The following is an 18,181-nucleotide window of genomic DNA, read 5'->3' as shown; positions in this document are numbered from 1 at the left end:
AGTACAGTTCAGAGGGACCTGAGCGTACAGAATGACACACCAGACACAGCGATGAATGAATAGGCAGAGGCAACGCAGCCAAGTTTGGATCAGAAGACAGTTAAGACCCGTAGTGGATACATTAAGCAATAAAGGACACCTACAAATGAGTTGGATCGAGGATTTTATCCCAAACAGATCGCAGATCAGCGTAAATTTAGTCCTAATGAAGTGACTTGTTTGTCTGCAGCGGTATTTGTTACAAATATCAAAAAAAGTAAAAGATACCTCCGGTGAATCATGACGAAGTGTGTTTTTTGAAACACGTCTACATTTGAAAACAGCAGGAACAGGCGTCACACGAGCTCTGTAAGATTGTAACAGTCCTGGTGAAGTGGGGTTTGACGGTGGTCCCCATCACTACACGCTGGTGATGGAGGCCTGTTTCTCCGTGCGGTTGGCGGGTGGCTCACGGATGGTGCGGAAGCTGGGGGGCTGGTAGGGCGGCGGGGGTCTTTTGGTGCCAATGTGTCCTGGACTCAAAGCCATATTCTGGCGCCTGCTATTTTCCACATTACTCGAGGTGTTCGAAGCAAGGCTTTCCCGCGTGCTGAAGCAGTACAGAAGGACAGAAAGGGAAAGAGAATGAAAGTGTTATGAAGAAAGCAGAAATGGAAAATTGATTAGTAACAGGCTGAAAAGGGAACAAAGATGGGGTTAAGTCGAGGTTAACAATCACAATCTTGTTATTAATGCTGATCAGGGTTGTGCACCATTCAGAACTGAACTGAGAATGCAGTTTTATTTCCAAAGAGTCGAATTTACAAACAGGATGTAGAATTTGAATTTGATTATAAAGCAGCAGAATAAAATTCAAAATGAAGCCAAGCACAAATCTCCTTGTCAATATTTTATTAGAAAAACAATGCAGTGGATAAATCTTGCGGTGCTGTAAAGACAAAATTCTAATTTTGACTGTACTGAACTTAATAAATGCGTGTAGATGCATACCACTACTGTTAAAAATAATAAAAAATACAATAATGATAAATTACAGGGACTAGATTTGTCAAAATGATTCATGTAGTTATTTTGTTTTATTGCAAATATTGTATTGGCCTAAAGAAATTTGTGCTGGGTATCAGTGTTTAATTCCTCTTCCTGTCATTGTTGCCGTGTGGCCTGTTCACTTCGGAATTCAGAATTTTGCCCAAATCTGACACTAAAAGACAAGTAAATAAGGACAACAGAAAATATAAAGGACAGTACATGAGCAAAATTTATATTTAAGACCATGACAAAATGAGGAATACAAACCTGAAGGGACAGAACATCTATAACGGTTTAGGGTGGTGATACATGGATTTATATGTTGAGTCTAGAAGCCCAGTGTCAATAGATGCTACTCTCAAAAAGCCCAAACCTTCACAATGTAAAACTATATGAGAGTTGTATGAATTAAAGTCTTCATATAAAAAATAATCTGAAAATATCAAATTATTCAGCCCATTTTAAATGTGACTGCCCAAATTTCAAAGGGGGAATCAAAATTTATTAAATAAATCAAAGTGGAATCCATTCAGGTGACATACAGCCAAGCTCCAACTAACTAGCACATACATAACTCCAAATACATAACTGTAAAAATCTGTATAATCTTGTACTGCAGTTATATCTGATCAAATGTACATTATTATTATCCTTTAGCTTGGGTTGAACAAATCATTTTTGCTTAGATGGAACAGCAGCTACGCTAATTATGTCTCTATTTGTTTCTCGGATTCTGTCACAGGATTAACATCTCGTGGTAACTAGGAATTACAGAAGCTTCAGTCTGGATCCAACCCTTAAATGATCTGAGATGACCGAACACCTGAGAAAAGATAATGCCAACCCCTCAGAGGACCTCAGAGGATGCCAACGCTCAGACAACATACAGAATTACCTAATTTTTGATACCATAGAAATTTCAGAATTCTTGTCACCAGTGTCAATCTCATAAAAAATACTAATACTAGCATAAAAAAAAACAACAACAAAAAAACAAGGTCACTGAATACAAGTAAACAGTCTAAATAAGAAAACAAGAAACTAATTACAAGCAATATGATAATAAAAACTGTAGTAGAACAAGTAAATAAGAAATGCTACATATTGTATAATCAAATGTATAAAATCACTACATATATTTCATTGTGTAAATATAAATCTCTTCTTATTAAAGTTACAAAAGTTTAGTCAAGAGCAGTGACAGATTTATCTTTTTTGTTTGATTAACATGAATGACAGACAGCAGGAATTTGAGAATGCTGTCACTTTAAGAGTTCATTTTTGCTGCTGATTGCATTTTAACAGCCTAAAATCACGTTTTAAAACTGCAATGCTTAAAAACACATACAAAAGATACGGTTTTGTTTTTTTGGGACCACTTAGCACAGCGAGCATCTAACTGCGATTAAGACAATAGTCCAAAATCTCAACCGGTTGACAAATGTCTACCAGTTAATCGTGTCATGGGTATATCTCCCACCCCTACTGTTGGATATTTTAAAATAAAAATTGTTATTGGTCCAAAAAAAAAAATTTCTTCGGGGTGTGCCCTTCTTTATCTATATGAAGTATTAAATCCTAAAAATTTAGAAGACGTTTGACATGCCGCTGGAAACAGGCAATTTTAGCTTGAATAAAAACACGAAGGAATTGCACAAAACTAACACACACACACACGGTAAAAACTGCAACTGAACCACTGCATGAAAAACAAACATACTTTAATTCGGGAAAACAAACAAATAAACAAACTAAAAACACAATTAAAGTAAAAAACAAAAACAAAAGAAATCATGGGGGCACATTTTGTTCCTCAAATGTTTGAAATGTCTCATCAGGCTTTTGGCACAGAGCGGGGTCGCCATCACTGTAGTGAAGCGCCCCTAACCCGCTCTGGCTCACAGGGTGACCTGAGTATCAGCACAGTGCTTGTTTTTCTTCATCCAATCACATTTTTCTAAACACAGTCAGAAAACATCCACTTCATCAATTTCAGCAGTTCAAGAAGTCTGATTTTTAAAACACAAGGTATTTTTCCTCAATTAGATGTCACAAACTTATTTCTATCACTCTGGATGACACGGAGCCTTTTTATTGTTGGATTTGTGCCTGCAAAACAGACTTCTCCAACTTTAAAGTGTTTTCCGAGTCAATATTATTGCACTGCAAAGTCCGAGCATGAAAACATCTACTGGAAGTATGAGAGGTTTCAGACATTTGGAAGACGAAATCAAAGGGTCTGGGTGCAGGTTGAAGGGGAGGACAAGCATAACGGTAGGACATGAAGTTGCACAAGTTGCATCATGTGCTCAAAGCAATTCATTCTTTAAGTAAGGTCTCAAACATCAATAGATAAAGTGACAGACATGTGCTTATCCATTTTATATTGTGATCATTTTGAGAAAAATTTTGGACGAGAACACACAATGCAACAATGCAGCACATACAATACAAACATGACGTTCATTTAGACAAAAATGACAAAAGGAGTACCCAAATACAACATATTTAAACCAAAATTCAGTTAAGGACAAAACCAATAGTGTAAACCCTTTAAAGACTGCAGTTATAGAACTGGTAGTGGTTGACCTACATTAAGGTGTATTCAGTACCTCTCACATGTTAGGGCCTCTCCCATTTTAGTGAAAACGTGATTCATAGTACAGTAGTATTAAGCCTCCAACATACTCTAAGCAAACCGTAGCATTGCTAAATGTGTCAGAATGCATATTTGTAATGCAATGTGTAAAATGCATTCTCATCACTTCTGCAAGGGCCACTATAGTGGTCAGTTATATTTTAAGTCAATTACTGTCATAGCAGAACAACCATTTTTACAATCTTGCAAAGCAAGTTAAAGTTAGTTAAACTGGTGATGTTTATAGCTAATTATCTGAAATATAACCCATCAGGTTTAATGGCACAGACATTTTAAAGTTACTGAGGTTTATTACTGCCACAGTAATGCAAGAATGCATGTTATGTATGTACAACAGGACAATGTGCCTACAACATGTTGGCTAGGCATCTGTGTTTTTGTACTTGCATAGAGTATGTTTCTGGCCTTAATGCCATTCACATGGGTGGTTACTACCGCTTAAAATAAGAAAATGTAAGGTTTGCATGAATTGGGATTAAAATAACGCTCTACAGAATTCATGTCTATAAAAGCGTAAAACCCTAAATGTTCCTGTGAGTTAACACCGAGTTAAAAACCAAGGATAATAACGTATGTCTATTCATAGAATAGCATACTCCTCATTTCAGACACACCCTATTGCCAACGTAACAAATGAGACAAACCCTTAAAGTGGCCCTGAGTGCCTTACCGTGGGGAATTAAATCCACTGTCCACAGTCACACTGCTGGAGTCCATACTGTCCAATCGGATAGAATGGACTGATTTTTGGCTGTTGTTGCTCTCACCTTCCTTGGGAGTTAGAAAGGTAAGGTTCTTCTCAAACTTCCGTTGCAAATCCCGCTCTTTCTCCCGTTCCAGCAGCCATTGCATTGTCCCTCCTTCTTCTAGGACTTTCTCCTCCACACGGTTCTTATGACTAGTTTCCTCAGAGTCATCATCCGACACGTTATAATAGTCGAAGGTGGTTTCTGCACATGAAGCCTGCTCCTGAGCCGAGGATGGTGGCACGGTCAGTGGTAGAGGTTTATCAAAATGCTCCTGAGTCTCCAGGACCTCTGTCGACTTGGTGTGAGGGGACTTACCTATCGTACCTGGCCTTGAGAAGCTGCTCTCCACATAGTCTGGAGGTTTGAACAAAGTCTCTTGGCTGTAAACCTCGGGCATTTTGTCCAAGTCACCTGAGTCGGGATTGTGTTGGTGCAACAATCGTCCATTGGGGAGATGCTCGGGGGTTTGGCTTGTTGACGTTATAGAAATACTACTTTGTCCCTTTGCTGACTCCTCTTTATATTCTATAGGGTGAGGTGGCGTAAGATGAGGGGTCAGTCGCTCAGAGGAGATCCCCTTCCAGACACTATCCGTAAAGTCATGGCTGGGTTTTGCAAGAGAAGGTGGGGCAGAGAGAGAGACTTCATTTGCTGCAGTGCACTGGAAATAGTCGTCTACTGGTGTTTTGGGGGAGCAAGACTTCAGGTCGTTGTAAGCAGGAAGACTATCCCTGCTTTTACTCTTCTCCAACGTCCGGTAAAGCACAGCATCCTCCGAGGATCCTCTTCCAACATCAGGCACACAAACGTCAGAGTGTAATCTAGTAGCAGAGAGCATAATGCGGGAATAGTGGGTCGCCTGCGCAGATGCCCTCAAAGTACCATCGTCAGTGTAGTACCGACTCCTGTCATCGGGACTGCATTCAAAGTCCTCCGGGCCTCCCAAGTATGGACCACCTAGTGGCCCCTTGGAGTTGTCCATGGAACGTGACCTTTCTTTGGCCTTGTCTGACCTCTCATTTCGTGACTTTCTCTCTTGCGTATGACTATGACTTCGGTGGACTTTGGAATGTGACTGTGCCCTAGAAGGTTCTGGGAATGGCATTTCTGTCCGCCGCTTTGCCAGTTCCCCAGAAACATCCCACTCTGGAGCGGTGGTAAAGTGAGACTCCACAATATTGGGGTTGCTGTGAACCATATACTTCCCCCTATTCCGCTCCATGGACATCATGGTTTCACGTGGAGAACGTACCAATGAGGAGCTGTAGAATCTGTAATCCCGATCATAGGTTATGTCCAGATTAGATCCTTCAGACGGATTCCCCCTGGATGCACGTGTTTTGCTATGGGAACGCGAGGCCTTGCCCTGCTGGGCCTTTCGATGGCTGCGGCTCCTCTTACTGCGGGCACTCTGCTGAGCCGAGGAGTTGGCTTTGTTCCGCTGTGCCTTCTCCTCCTCCAACCGCTTCATTACAGCTGTGTGGCGAGCAAGGTTCTCCACCGTGAGATCTGGGTTGATCCGACGGATGATCTCCATCTCCACCTCTCTAGGAACAGTACTGGGTGTCTCCTCGTCCCGCAGTGGCCATTCCTCAGGTGGGAACTGGGCTGAAAATGTGGCTAGATGTTTCGTCTTGTCCTTCTTGAAGCTTAACCTGAACAGCTTCAGGCCAAACTTCTTAGACTGCTTCTCCCCGCTGCTGCTGCTTCCGTCTTTGTGTTTACAGTTCGTCTCCGTTTTAAATGGAAAACTAAGCGAACTCTTACTCTTCTCTGATGGCTGCTGCTGAGGGGGTGGAGACACAGGAGAAGACTCTTTATGCTCCTTAGGCCTTCTCTGTAAGGTTGAGGTATGCGTACTAGGGATCTCCTCCCGGTAGCTGTTGTTGTGGGAGTCACTGTGGTTCTTGTGGTGAGGTCTTTCCCGGACACATCCCGAAGTGGAGGGTGTCATGGTACTTGAGTGAGGAGTGGTACACGGCTGCTGCTGCTGCTTGCGTTCCGGTATCCTCTCATCCAGGTGGTACCACTTGCTGTTAGTCCTAATGAGGGAAGGTGTGATGAAGTATGTCTGCTGGGTAACAATGAAATAACCCTCTGGGGTGGGGTAGATCTTCCGCTCTCGGACCAGCATGTTGAGCGTGTGCCGCAGGATCTCCATACTTGGAGTGGGGACGCCTGTGGGATAGAAAGAGAGACAGAAGACAATCAGTTCCAATGCCCCAAACCAAGTATCTTGATATCAACAATATCTATGTTACACTGATCTTAATATGATTGTGCACAAGGTGCATTTGTACATGATGACCAATATTAAAATGGGATTTAAAAACTACACGAATGTAACTTTTTAAATCAAGTAATTACAATTCTTCCATTTATAACAACTAGGGGTGGGCGATATACTGGTAGACATGATTAACCGTTAGAAATTTTTTATAGCATTGCGGTTTAAAAACAAGTGATTTTAAGCCATTGAAACACAATCAGCAGTAATCTAAAATTTCTGCTCTTTGTCATTCATGTTAATCAAACAAAACAGAGATAGAGAATCTCTCATTGCTCGACTAAATCACTTTTGTAACTTTAATGAGAACATATTTAATTTGCACTGTGAAGAATATGCAGTGTTTAAACATTTGATTACTTTATACAATAGCATTTCTTATTTATTTGTTCTACTAAAATTTTTTGTCCAACTGCTTCTAATCGTTTCTTATTCTTATTTAATCGCTGACTGTTTACTTGTCTTCAGTGAACTTTGTTTTTTTTAAATTAAGGCTAGTATTCGTTTTTTGCGATACTGACACTGGTGACAAGAATTATGACATTTCTATATCATCAAAACTTTTCATATCATACAGACCTTATTTAAATCAAAAATAACTACATAGTGATATATACTGTTAGTAGTTACAGCGAAATAAAATTACTCATATCGGAATATAAGATTTGTCATATCGCCCACCTCTAATAACGTTTACTGCCTTTCATATCATCCATGGCACAGAGTATTCATATCTGCATATAAGCAGAGCGCATAAAAATACTTTCATTAAATTCCCAGATTCGCATTCTGTCCTGTTTTATACTATATGTATGGGTGTGTTTAATACAGCATATAGACATGACACAGTGGTGGCTGCCCTCCCTGCCTGGTTGACTGGTTTCACAGCTTTGCTCCTCTGTTGGCATTACTCCCCGTTACATCATGGAGTTCTTAAAGCCAGCCGTGTGAGACGCAATACACCTCCCTCCCACCCACTGCAACTAAAATGCAGCAGTCAACACCCGATTTCCATGGGTTTTTTTTTTTGGGGGGGGGGTTATGTGTGTCTGTCTGCTCTATAAATCTCTATGGTGCAAATAGATATATTTCTGATAATAGCTTAGGTGAGTGCATTTGTGATGTCACAGTTCTAAAGGGAAACAAAGTCTGTGAGCATTTTTTCCATTCCTGAACTATTTTCAAACCATACAGAAGCCTCAACGTGTCAAAATACAGAGGTAAAGAGTTGCTTGATCGCTGTTTTGGTTCGGCTTTGTCATTGACATTTGTAGTCCAGAGTACTTCTACATGTAGACACTGAAGTGGAGAAGGGTTGCCTGTACTTACATCATAGTTGCTGCTTAGTTTCCCTGTCAATGAGGTGCAAACCTAATTCAACCTTACAAACACTCTCTACCTCACTCACACACACACACTTAAATGACTGTCTAATCCAATCGAGAACAACAGCCTTTCACTTACTGCCGAAATTCACTTTGGTTCTAAAGGTCTACAGCTGTTGAGTTCCTCAACAAGATCTTCTTGAAGGATGTGTTACATTCAAATTACTATTGAACGTGTTTGCAAGTTTGGACACACCTATTCCTTATTTTTTATTAGCATTAATAAAATAGTTTTCAAAAATACGAAAAGACAAATGGAAGAATTGAATGGGATGGGAACATGACCCTGGCTGAACCTGGGTCTCCAATAAGCACCACAGCTCTAACCAGCAGACATTTTTGTGTTAAACTGGTACAAAAAGAAAAAATCCATCTAAATATGCATCAACACAGACAAATGTTCATTCTTTCTAACCCAATACTGGGAAACATTTCAGAGAGTTAAAAAAAAAAAAAAAACATTTTTCGTTCATTAAGTATAATGATACACAATTACAAAAAAAGAAAAAAAAAAGAAAACGATAACTCAACTGAACAACTACTTATTTTTTCTCTTTTAGATTGCACAGAAAAAAAACATCAGGAGAATACACTGAGCCTGTGTTGCAGATCTTTCAATCTCAATGTTTTACGTTCAGATGGGTGTATTGTTTCTCCAAACAAACAGACTTTGACCTAAATTGGAAAATGAGGAACCAAGCAATAATAATATGATGCCTTGTACCTCACCAAAATAAAGACTTATTTTTATGACAGGATCTATGCAACATCCTTGGCAGCTTTCTCCAAAATAAACATCAATGGATTTGAAGCCAAAGCCGAAACTTCATGGGGGGGTGAGATGAACTGCTACATGAGTCATATGAAAATGTGCTCTGTGGAATAACATATTACATTTCAATGATGCCTGTATGCTTTATTTGTACAGCCAATGGACCCCATATGAATCTCTCTCCAACAGACTTTTATCTGTCTAACAAAACAATCCCCATATGACTTTTACAAAGACTCTCGAATGCATATATACATGTATTATTTTGGCAGATGCTTTTATCTAAAGTGACTTACAACAGTTCAAGGTAACCTTATGAACCGAATCAAACCAAATCAACTCAGGTACCAAGTTCACACACACAGATTCTGACTACCTTCTTGGTGCTAGTATTATCGTCCAAGTGGAGAGGTTATGATCCAGGTGTGTGAATGTACAGCTTTGTGTTCAGGGCATGAGCTGAAAGGATGAGGTCATGATTCTATAGCAACCTCAGCAATCGCTACTGATTTTATAGCAACCGCATTGCCTCACAACATAAGGGACACAGAGCTCATTATGACTCAGCATCTGCTGCATCTCTTCAGCTCACTTTCACGACATAATCAACATCACACTACTGAGATGCTGAATCTGACAAATCTGTTCGGCACAAAAAACATGACTGACATGTAATGAAACAATTAGGGCAGTGCCAAAATTTGGGCTAGACAATATATTGAATAAACCACAATATATTGAATATGGCAAATATTTTACTCAAATTTACTAAAAGACCAACTTCACAATCTTTCCTTTTTTCTTGCATATTTCACCTCTGATTTAAATGTCTTGACTATCTAGTCAGAAACCAGGAACTTCAGCTATATCAACCAGTCATAATGCGTATTTCCATAGTTTAGACTTCAATTAATAATGGATTATTATTAGTGCTGGCAAAATTAGCGTTAACACATGCAATTAATTTTTCCAGTTTAACGACATTAAAAAAATTTTTTTAACGCAGTTGATGCAGGGGTGGAGCTAGGGTTTGCCACCCCATGCACAACTGCTGCTTCAGTCTTTTTTTCTTGACAAGAATTGCATTTATTCAGATGCAGAACATCTTTACGACCACATCAAACAAGATACTTTTCAGACGTGTATTTCAACTTCGCCTCACCGCCAGGCGCTAGTCAAATGACGTGGAAATGGTACAGGTGACGAGGAGCTTCAAGAGAACATCAGTGAACTGCAGTCAGATGAGATGTTGTCAGGCCGTATGCCAGTAAAATCTCATTTTCCTGTCCTGTCAGCGGTTATACTGTGCTCGTAGCATGTGCTCTTCAATTGTACACAATTGCACACCCTGTATCCTGTATCATTTCATATTAAAGTGTGAATGAAACTACGGGCATGCGTGTCAGATCCGCGTCACATTCAGCAGCAGCAGCTCTTAAAGTAATAGCAGCCAAAATAACCTAATAACTCAGCAGCTGTGATGTCTGTTAATCAAAGAACAAAAGAATAAGCAGAAAAAAGCATTTTTGTAGCTTTAAGGATTACCTATATTTAATTTAGAATTTAGTGTTTGATAACTTTATTCAATTTCTGTAAATTTCCAATTTCTGTATATTTCTTACATGCTGAAGGGCAAAGGTAAATATGACATTTATTATAATATATACTAGGGCTGCCCCCTAATAGTTGACTAATCGTTAGTCAACTAGAAGAGGCTTGGTTGACAAATTTTATTAGGTCACAGAAACACTCGCCTATCATTCATCGAGCTCAAATATAACTTATCTGAAATATGTAAGTATTAACAACGTTAAATGTGCGCTGTTAATGTGTCTGTGCGACAAGTGGAAGCTAAACAGTAGCGCTCGCTGCAAGAAAGATGGAGGTGCCGGTGCGGTCACTTGCGCTTAAAATACTCCCTCATTTTTGTTCATACAGATTCAATACATCTTTCGAATCTGTAAAGACTATGTTTATTTGTGTGCACTCACAATAACAACAAAATGCGCTTTTGTAAAATAACGAAAGCAAACAGGATGTGCTTTCTGCCGTCTCGGTCTCTGTGAACTCGAGCATGAAACTCCGTGTAGGCCTATATCTTTGCCTTACAGACATTAAAAATATATCTATAGCGAGAGAAATGTCTACTTTCAAATGAACCAATTCAAATGGAATACAAATATTCTTAGACCATGTCATCCGTGTGAAACATGCATAAAGGCGCATCACTACTGTAGAGATGACGAGTCAGTGTCACCGACTTCATCTCTTAAGCCGAAAACAAAAAGCAAGTTTATTAAATTATTAAAATGTTAATGCAGTCTCCTTACTGTTTTTCCCCTGGCACATTCTTAATCATTACTTCTGCGGTGCGCTGTGGCAAGCTTTACGAGTGCGCTTGAGCGCTTATTAGGCTATGTAGGCAATTAAAGGCTCATCTCATAATGATTTAAATGGTTTATTAATAAACCTGCGATTAGCTGATTAATGCTTAAAATTAACAACTACTAGTCGACCACAAAAATCCTTAGTCGAGGGTAGCCCTAATATATACACAACCTTTCATCAAAGTGGTCCTAAAACCAATGTGTGTTTCTTTCACAATTCATGCATAACATGCAAGTCTGTTGCTGGAGGAATGGCAAGTCATCCCTCAACACACTATCCAAAACCTTATCTCAAGCATGCACAGGCGATGTGAGGCTGTGATCACTGTAAAGACTACTGACTGGTTCTCTCAATGGATAACGTTTGTTGTTTCTTGTTTGTGACTTGTTTATCGCATTTGTTAAACCATGCAATTCATAATTGTTTTACAGGTCGAACTCAAGATTTTTTATCTGCTGTAATGTGCTATAACATCTTGTTTTGTTGAACTGAAAAAGCTTTCTTTCCTGTTTTGGGTCTTGCTTCAAGCTCTGACGGTCTACACAGAGTGACTACAGTACAGTACAGTATCCAGTGCATCACCATTATGACCATTGTGCTGGCTCCTTGAGGCACTCCAAAGATACTTCACTGCTGCACTGCAAACAATAATGTTTAAGAGGCATTCCTAGTCCATTGTGACTTCAGGTGAATCACAGAAGTACTGAAAAACCAACAGTTTTTTTTGGTGCACTCTTGTCTTTAAGAATGTGTGACAAGCCACTTCACACCTTGTGACAAACAATCATGTCTGGGCACCATCAAAAGTGATGAGGCATTGTTCCATTGATGACAACATTGATTAATAGCAGACTCAGCCTGTGTGTTATACATGAATTTTGAACAATACCTGTTCTTGTCTTAGGACAACTTTGATTAACTTTTTTGATCCACTTCAAATGTTGACTACTGTATATATAAAATAAATGTTAAAATAGATAGCTCTCAATTATACACTGTAATGTTGAAAGGCTATAGTCAATGGTTAAATATTAGGAAAAAATAACAGTTTCCTAGATTGGTATCAGTGATACTCGCCTTCAGTCATAAAAAAAAGCCATTAAACAAATAATAAATATTTACTGTCTTTATGTTGTTTCTACATTGATTTGAAGATTGAATGTGAAATTATTGCAATATAATATTATATTTAAAAACTTTAATACTAGGTGGGATTAATTGCACTTAATTGCAAATAATTAAAAAAAGATGTGCATTTAATTAGTTAATTGTCTCATCAATTGACAGAACTAATTATTATATTTAAATAAACAACTAAAACCAACATTTCATAAAAAAAATACATTTGTATTTTGCATCACACTAAGTCTATTCATTCACTATGTATGTGTGTACTGTTAACATTGTTACGACCACATCCTCTGAGAAAATACTAAAACACATTTTCCCTCATAATCCAACCACTAATTTCAGCAAAACATTATTATGCTGTGCTGTATTTCTGCAAAACAGCATATAACAATGGATGTTAAACTTTCCGTATCACTGCTGTGACCACATCATTGTTTATAAAGCTCCAAATATGAGACTTTACCCAGACGTTCCAGGATATGGCTATTATCATGTGCAAATGGCTGTGTAAATGGTTACGATTGGTGTTACTGGCAAAAACTAAAGAAACTAAAATCACTGAACCATTATAAAACAGATTTAGCATGTAAAACTTACAGATGCTATGAGCAAAAAGAAAGATTAAAAAAATAAAGACGCAAAAAGATAACTAGCATATTTTAAGATCATTATGAATTTTTTTGTACTGTGACATTATTTTAAAGGTGTTTAAGTGCATGTTCTTCACTGATTTTCTGTGATATCATTGAAGGACGTTACCTGGGAAGCATGTTGCTAAGTGTTCGATGAGAGTCTCTTGTGTGACAGTCTTACGGGCGGAGTTCATGGCAGAAATGGCCAGGCACAGGATTTCTCCCAGTGGTATGAACTGGGATTGGCTGATGGGAGACATGCTGATGGGAGACACATCACCTGCAAAGGACAAAGATCAAAGGTCAAAGATTCGCTCAGTGTAGCAGAGGTGAAAGGTTAAAAGGTTACAGTGCTGGCTTTAATGCAGAACAGGTGTTATGACTTTCTAGAGGAACTGATCAAACGTTTTAATGTGTAAGGTCATGTTTAAAACACACACACAAGCACAAATACACTAATAACAGAACAATCAATTGTCCAATAGTTCACCATTTTTAGATTAATCTCCATCACTCGATATAATCCCTTAAAAAAAAAAAAAAAAAAAAAAAAGTACTACTATGGATGCACAGATAGCAATAAAGTTCTGGCACAAAACGATACATCAATAATTATTGTCACGTTATGGCAAATAATAAATGGCTGTTATTCAAATTCTCTATTATCTGCTTAAAATATTTTTTATTATAAAAACAATAGAAAAGCTTTTAAAATAGAGCTTTTAATGCTAAAGAGTTTTAAATGATACAAGTGAGTTTTTGCAGACACTATGAGATTTGATAATTATATTTAACAATGTTTTAAAATGATAAATGAGTGCTAGGTGATGGCAAAGAGCATGAGGTAAAAATGCAATCTAAATGGAAAAACATGCAAAAATGAGCATGCCCAATTAAATATCAATTAATAAAAAGGTCACTTGGTGGCAATATACTGTTCATACCTAAATAAGTAAGTGTTTTACTTAATTTCAGCAATTTCATTATTTTGTATTATGTATATCAGCATTACATTGGTTGCAAATATCAGCAATGACATTTAAAAAACCCTTATCAGTTGACCCCTAAAAACACACTCTAACAAATCGCACTTTGGCAAGAAATTGCTGGCAGTGCAACAAAAAGCACTTTCCAACAACGTTTTAATCTTCAGTCTCTGTTTTTGAAAAGTACTGCAGCAGAAATGCCAGATCCCACCTTTAGCCTGCTGAGATTAAATCTTTGCCCTTGACACAACTCTATCATCCTTAACTACCGACTTAACACTTGCTCTCCGGACTGACCCACATCCTTTACTACTCAAAGACCTCTCCCAAAAATAGCACAGAACATCTGGTACTAGAACCTCCAGTACAGGCCCTGGAAGAGACACCCAGAGGAGGCAACACTCCCAGCCAGCAGGCCTTGGCACCTGGGTAAGAAGCTCAGCATGGATCCCTGGCCCTTAGGATCCAAATCGGGCTTATCAAGCGTGCAAAGTGAGGATAGAAACATACTGGTAATGCACCTTCCTGGCTGGTGAAGAACAAGGGTAAGCTGATTAGGACAAAACGCATGTGAGGTGTGCACAAAGTGAACTAGTGGCCATGTGAAGGTGGAAAGCAACAATCAGACACGCTGAGGATGGGCAGACTGATAAAGATGAAACACTGACCTAAGATTTGTTTAATGCAGGATATAAGGGACGGTAGATGCAGGAATCTGATTGTAGATGAACATGAAACGTTATGTTTCTTCTAGCGGAGACATGAACTAAAGATATGGCCTGGAGCCAGGAGGTTGTCAAACCTGCTCAAAAAACCCAGGTGTTCAAGTAAAATGAGATTAACAGGACACTAGACAAGCTTTGGGTTCAAAGGCGATCCCAGCACAAACATATGTAGAATTAAGAATATCCTTTACTACGAGGTCATCTGAGAAATATCAGACTTAAGTGCAAAACAAGAGTCTAAAGATGTACTAGTGAATAACCTGACTATGCACAGACCGCATACTGCACACAAACATGCCAATTGCTGACTGAAACTCGCTTAATCCACCTGAAAACAAAGTCATGCTACAAGGAAGAACTAATCAAATAGATTTGTCTAGGTTAGTTGCATTAAATCCTTTGAAATATACTCAGTTTTGAGGCACATAGTAGGAATTCAATGAGATATTCATAAACAGTATATTCAAAAATTTAGTTCAGCCAAAAGCAATAAAGTACTATACCTAATTATTTTCCTGATGCAGAGACACATCTTCACACATGTCCCTAAATCAACACTGCAGTGAAATTATCTGAATTGGTAATAGGGTTACTAAAGTTAACAAAAACTATTCATTACTCAAAATTAAATAAGCTTTAACTGAAATAAAATATTAAAAACTTTAAACTTTTATTTCAGCTAGTTGCCAACAACATTTTTATTCAGTTTAATCTGGTGTACTAAAATAAGGTAAACCTGAAAAAAAAAAAAAAAAAAAAAAAAACTATACAATTTTTAAATTGTATTTTTAATTGTATACATATTAAAAAAGATAAATGACAAAAACACAGCATAATTACTAAAACTTTAACTAAAAAAAAAAAAACCTATACCATAAAAGTATTTTAAGCAGCAGTTATCATGAACTTACACTTAACAATTGTTCCTTTGTGTCCAATCATAATACATTCATTTTAAATCCAATTTATTTAAGAGTATTTAAAAGGTAAATATATAAAGTATTTTCTAATAAAGTCTTCTAATCTTCTGAAAGTATACTAAATAAAGTATTTCTCAACTTCACTGTTAATTCATGTTAGCTATTGCATTAATGTTAACACACAAAACTTTACTGTAAAGTTTCTCACACAGGTCTATTACCGTTTTATCAACCATTTTATATAAATTCCACTCTAAAAAGCCCAAAAACAAAAAACAAACAGTACTCACTTTGCATGCTCGTCAAAAAAAAAAAATTGACCAAACTCTCACTAATAAGCAAATGAAAAGAAACCGAGAATAAATAAACAAATACATTAAGCAAAAGTTGCTTCTCTAAACTAAACTTTAACTAGGCTTAAACTGCCTAATCATGGATATATTTAAGTCACTTAATGCTGTTTCCTCATCCTCACCAGTGTAGGACTCTCGAACTCCCCAGCGAGATATTTTACGCCAGACCACCTCTCCTCACAGACACTGACATCACTGTTTTCCTTCTCCTTCCAGGAAAGAGCTCCAGCCGCCCGACTGAGACTGTGGTCCTGCGGCCCAGTCACTCGTGACCACAGACACTATAGTAAACACACTGCAGTCCAAACATCACTTCGCCAGCGGTCAGAGTGATTTCTCACAGATCATCACCACAATACATCTCGCACAGAGCTCCTCAACTAGAAAACCTTATCTGCACTAGTGTAGAAAATAAAGTGAAGGGGACACAAATCTTATCAGGGTGGATCATGAAAAATTAGGTGACATTTTTTGATTTGCAAATCAACTGATTCGCTGAAAGGCAGGTAAGAGGGACTTAAGCAATGCTTGCCTTAAAGCACCCTACATAGGTTTAAAATAAAAACACATGCTCTGTTGAGTCCCTTCTAAAAATAAAGCTCCATCGAGAAACTAAGAAAAAGGCAAGAATGTTACAAACAATCATTACGTTTTTCCTCACCACACAAGTGTACTTTGGCATAAACACTGTTTTCAGATCAAGCTGGGTCTTATTCCAGAAAAATTGGTTTCATTACACAATAGCCGTAGTGAAAGAGGACAGAGGGGAGGAGCTGCTCTCTGCTTCCTGAGTGAGCTTTGATCTCTCTGATGGTCCATGCGTGTTGTGATGGTGGTGATAGCATTCAGCAGCAGGATGCGACCAGCTCTCTGCATTACAATGAGTCCTGAAACTCAAACATCACCATCAAACTGTCATGGTGTGTTCGGACTAAAAGACTAGCGGCCAGAATTACTTATTTAAATAAAATTATTTAAAGGAAACGTTGGAAAAAAATAATGAAACTACGGAGAAAAAAATAAATAAACCAACAATATACCAACAAATATACTCCGAGTAATGACAATGATGCTCAACTTCTGTAAACAAATTATGGTTGATTTCAAGACAGACATCAATGAGAATAATAACTTGCAGCTCAGGGAGTCGGATGTCGATTCAGTGGATTAATTTAGAGAAAGATTCATCAGAATGATTCAAAGCAGTAAATGCTGAGTTTGTGAGTTAATCTGGGTTTGTTTTCCCAAAACAAAAACTTTTTGAATTTGAAGATCAGGGTAAATTGAACTTATTTTGTCTTCTGGAAAACATGCAAGTATCTTCTGTAGGCAAAACAAGAAAGATTTACACGTCTTCATTCTGTTCAAAAGTTTACACCCCTGCTCTTAATGCATGTTTTTTCCTTCTGGATGTGTAAAGATGAACCTCAAATCATGTTGGAAAGGTTTCAAATACACAAGAGATCCTGGAAAACCAAAGAATTTGTGGGACCTGAAGGATTTTTCTGAAGAATAGGCGGTTGAACTGTTCAGGACAAACGAGGGACTCATCAACATCTGTCACAAAAAAAAAAAAAAAACAGCTGTGGATCATCCAGGTAACAACAGCATTAAGAATCAAGGGTATATAAACTTTTGAACGGGGTAATTTTTCTAAATTCAACTATTATTTTCTCTTGTGCACTATGTAAATATCCTTTATGTGAAATATCTTATTCAGGACAGTACTAAATAAAAATAACATGAATTTTGTATGATCCCTCTTATTTTGGTAAAATAATTAACATGTTGCAGATACTGTAAAGTGTATGTAAAATTGACCACAACTGTACATTATACTCGCATAGGACATTATATATTATTTAGCATATTTCAGCTTCTTGATTGTTTGCGTCATCACAAAATGTAAACTATATTATCATCCATCTTTAATCTGCTTAATATGACTGAGGCATGAGGATATTAAGATATTAAAAGCAATAACATCAAAAAAGAAGTATACAAATAAATTTGACTTGATAAGATCATTTGCTTGTGAATTTGACTACACTGAAACTAATGATCATTTTATCCTTTACATGGCACATTATTATAAATTATCATAACTACATTTTTTAACTTAAGCACATTGTTACTACAGTAAAACAAGGGTAAGTTCATAATTA

General features: G+C 37.7%; 1 protein-coding gene across 3 annotated transcripts in view; it reads right to left on the bottom strand.

The window, feature by feature from the left end:
* Window positions 1-399: 399 nt before the first annotated feature.
* Window positions 400-18,181, bottom strand: part of LOC306853489 (storkhead-box protein 2-like) — a gene marked incomplete at both ends in the record, with an annotated part of 65,095 nt that continues 47,313 nt past the window's right edge. For 2 of the 3 annotated variants that reach the window (XM_079390947.1, XM_079390948.1), the window contains 2 exons: window positions 2,734-6,615; window positions 13,160-13,312. In XM_079390947.1, the coding sequence (XP_079247073.1) occupies window positions 4,355-6,615; window positions 13,160-13,312 (2,414 nt within the window). Of the gene's footprint in view, window positions 590-2,733; window positions 6,616-13,159; window positions 13,313-18,181 lie in introns of those variants that run through there. The other variant, XM_079390949.1, reaches the window with a different exon arrangement.

This window comes from Barbus barbus (genome assembly GCF_936440315.1).
Source record: "Barbus barbus genome assembly, chromosome: 33".
In the NCBI taxonomy this organism is placed as follows: domain Eukaryota; kingdom Metazoa; phylum Chordata; class Actinopteri; order Cypriniformes; family Cyprinidae; genus Barbus; species Barbus barbus.
This window is presented reverse-complemented; position numbering and strand designations above follow the sequence as displayed.